Source organism: Phanerochaete carnosa, assembly GCF_000300595.1.
Source record: "Phanerochaete carnosa HHB-10118-sp unplaced genomic scaffold PHACAscaffold_757, whole genome shotgun sequence".
Lineage (NCBI taxonomy): Eukaryota > Fungi > Basidiomycota > Agaricomycetes > Polyporales > Phanerochaetaceae > Phanerochaete > Phanerochaete carnosa.
In genome coordinates this window covers 1-2,557 of record NW_006768384.1, presented here as the reverse complement: position 1 = coordinate 2,557, position 2,557 = coordinate 1, and the positions used below count along the sequence as shown (strand labels likewise).

Genomic DNA, 2,557 nt, shown 5'->3' with positions numbered 1-2,557 from the left:
AAAAAATTATTATTCAATGACATACTAACAATAAACAGCATATGCTGATGGATAGTGGCCAACTGCCTGCCAGTGGATGTCACCAGTGTTTGGTGGTGTCTGCCACCTGCCATGTGAATCGACCGGACCAAATACCAGTGGCAGCCAGCATAACATGCTGAACACTGGTATATCCCAACATACCCCACTACTTGCCACTGATACACAGCAATATTCACCAGTTGCTGCTGTATTCCGATGGGTTCCAGTGGACAACGAACGGTGGTGTTCACAAGCGCTCACAGTGACGCACCCGTATATGGCAAGGACCGCCGGCGAACACCAATGGCCACCGGCGAACACCGGTGGTTACCGCTGGAAGTTGGCGAACGCCGAAGTTGCAAGTCACGGGCTTATAACTCCACCCGGTGTGCTTCCGATATAAATATCCTCCGTCGTCAAATTCTGAGTTTGCTAAAGATCTCAGGACAGCTCCATCGCGCGAGTTATAAGCCCGTGACTTGCAACTTCGGCGTTCGCCAACCTCCAGCGGTAACCACCGGTGTTCGCCGGTGGCCATTGGTGTTTGCCGGCGGTCCTTGCCATATACGGGTGCGTCGCCGTGAGCGCTTGTGAACACCACCGTTCGTTGTCCATGTCAGTCCCGGGCATATTACTGCATCGCGCGTGTCCTGTACGGATGATGCCAGCTTCCGGCCATATCTGATGCTTCCGCTCAACAATAAAACATTATTTAGATCTATTTGTGACGTAATGGGACTTCTCCCTCGTCGCATCGATGTACACAGGGCCCCCGCGGACAGCGCCCTGGGCACTATCCGCGCGATTTTGATAGTCGTGCGACCCAGATTCCGATTGCAGCAGAATCTGCGCGCTTCAGTCAGAAATCCGTTCGATTTTCGCTCGACCACGCTGCAGACTCTGCTGTAACCACTATCAGCGGATTGCACTCCAGATCTTGTGTATTCCACAATCCGATTTTCAATGAGAGGCTTTTCCGCATGGTGTGAAGCAGGAAATGCCTGTGTAAGGCCGAGGGAGCACAGAGGTACATCGAGACCAGCTAGCAGTCTTACTGTCGCCCAACTCGAGGATGAAACGGACGCGTGATGAGTACGAAGAGGCTTCCAGTGAAGCTCATACTGTACAGGAAGAGCTTGAGGAAGAATCAGGTGCGCATTTTCTCTGCTCTTGAAGTACATTTTGAGCTGACCAGCATGCAGTCTTCTGTGTCGAGCGGTCTAAGTACATCTGTCAGATATGCGACCCAGCGACAGTTCGCCCACTCACCTTGAAGATGGCAATTAAGCACGAGGAAACCATAGAGCACACTCGTCGTTTACGTATATATGACGGGCGAGTTCCCTCTAGTGACCTGTTTGTTGCCTCTCCAGCTGCTCGCCCCACCTCGCCTCTACCACCCTCATCTCCTATTCGCGATCCATACTATACCAGTGCAACCCCTACTGTTGTGTATAATGTGCCAGCTGCCCTACCAAGTTCTCCCAGCACGCCATCGCAGCAGCACTGTTCACGACAAAGCCGCTTACTTGTCTCGGACGACGACGAAGATCCTGATCCGGACAATGACAGCACACTCGAGATGACCCCTCGCAGTATATGGGAGCGTGATTTAGTTGCAATCCACGGTCCTCACCTTCCAACAGACCCTCCAGGCCAGATTTACGATGATTGGGGTGGGCGACTAGGCCGCCGTGCAGAGCAAAGCCATATGAACGCTCACACTACCGTGCCGTTCACCAACTATCCTCGTCCCTATGTAGAGGATGTCTCTGATGAAGAGGACAGTGATGGCGGTGACGGACAGCTTGAAAACCCGCAGTTCAGCGATCCGCTTCGTCCAGCTGAGCACGCTCAAGGTAACGCGTCGGACATTAAGTTATCAGTGATTAAACATTTACATGGGATATCACTAGATGACAACTACGAAAGAGAAGAACATTCTTCACCTAAGAATGAGGAATGGTGGCCATGGCGCAGCCAGAAGGCTAGTGTCATCCCGGCACACAAGAGTATATTAGTGGACTGAACTCGTTATATAGGAATGTCTCATCGATGTTCTGGGTGCATTTCCCCGCGCAGCTTTCTCAGAGGCCGAGATGGACGTCACCCGGTGGTTCGCAACCCAACTCGGTGCTCTCGATTTACCCAGCGTCCGCGTTGTCAAAGATCATCGCGCTTTTGTCCTCAAGACAGCGGGATCCCAGCCGGAGATGGTCAAAAGCTCTCTTGGGAATTACTATTGCAAGACAAGCCTCGGAACAATTCTGACACATGTGAGTCACGCTTACAAGGTGCATTGAATACGCTTAATTAAACTGCCACGCAGGAGATGGCCAATCCAATGGTTCGCCCTCTGCTACATTTGTATCCGGAGAAGAGTGCGCCACACCTGTCTGAGGCCCGTCAGGCTGACAGATGGTTGTCTGAAGTCGAGCCCAAGTATGCCGGCATCATGGCGCGCGATGCTGAGGGACAGCAAGACTATTACATACACGAGCCGTGTCTCGCTGACCTCGATGGCACGGGAAAACCT

The 2,557-nt window shown here is 52.3% G+C and overlaps 2 protein-coding genes across 2 annotated transcripts; both read left to right on the top strand.

The window, feature by feature from the left end:
* Positions 1 to 871: 871 nt before the first annotated feature.
* Positions 872 to 2,050, top strand: PHACADRAFT_214869 (uncharacterized protein; the record flags this gene model as incomplete). The annotated part of the gene is made up of 4 exons (XM_007403105.1): positions 872 to 1,172; positions 1,224 to 1,616; positions 1,668 to 1,880; positions 1,938 to 2,050. The coding sequence occupies exons 1-4, from the start codon at positions 1,094 to 1,096 to the stop codon at positions 2,048 to 2,050; spliced, it is 798 nt and encodes a 265-aa protein (XP_007403167.1). The 5' UTR covers positions 872 to 1,093.
* A 43-nt stretch (positions 2,051 to 2,093) lies between these two features.
* On the top strand, positions 2,094 to 2,530 carry PHACADRAFT_49187 (uncharacterized protein; the record flags this gene model as incomplete). The annotated part of the gene is made up of 2 exons (XM_007403104.1): positions 2,094 to 2,297; positions 2,351 to 2,530. Coding segments are annotated over 2 exons (384 nt in total), but the record flags the coding sequence as incomplete, so codon positions are not given.
* Between the last annotated feature and the right edge of the window lie 27 nt (positions 2,531 to 2,557).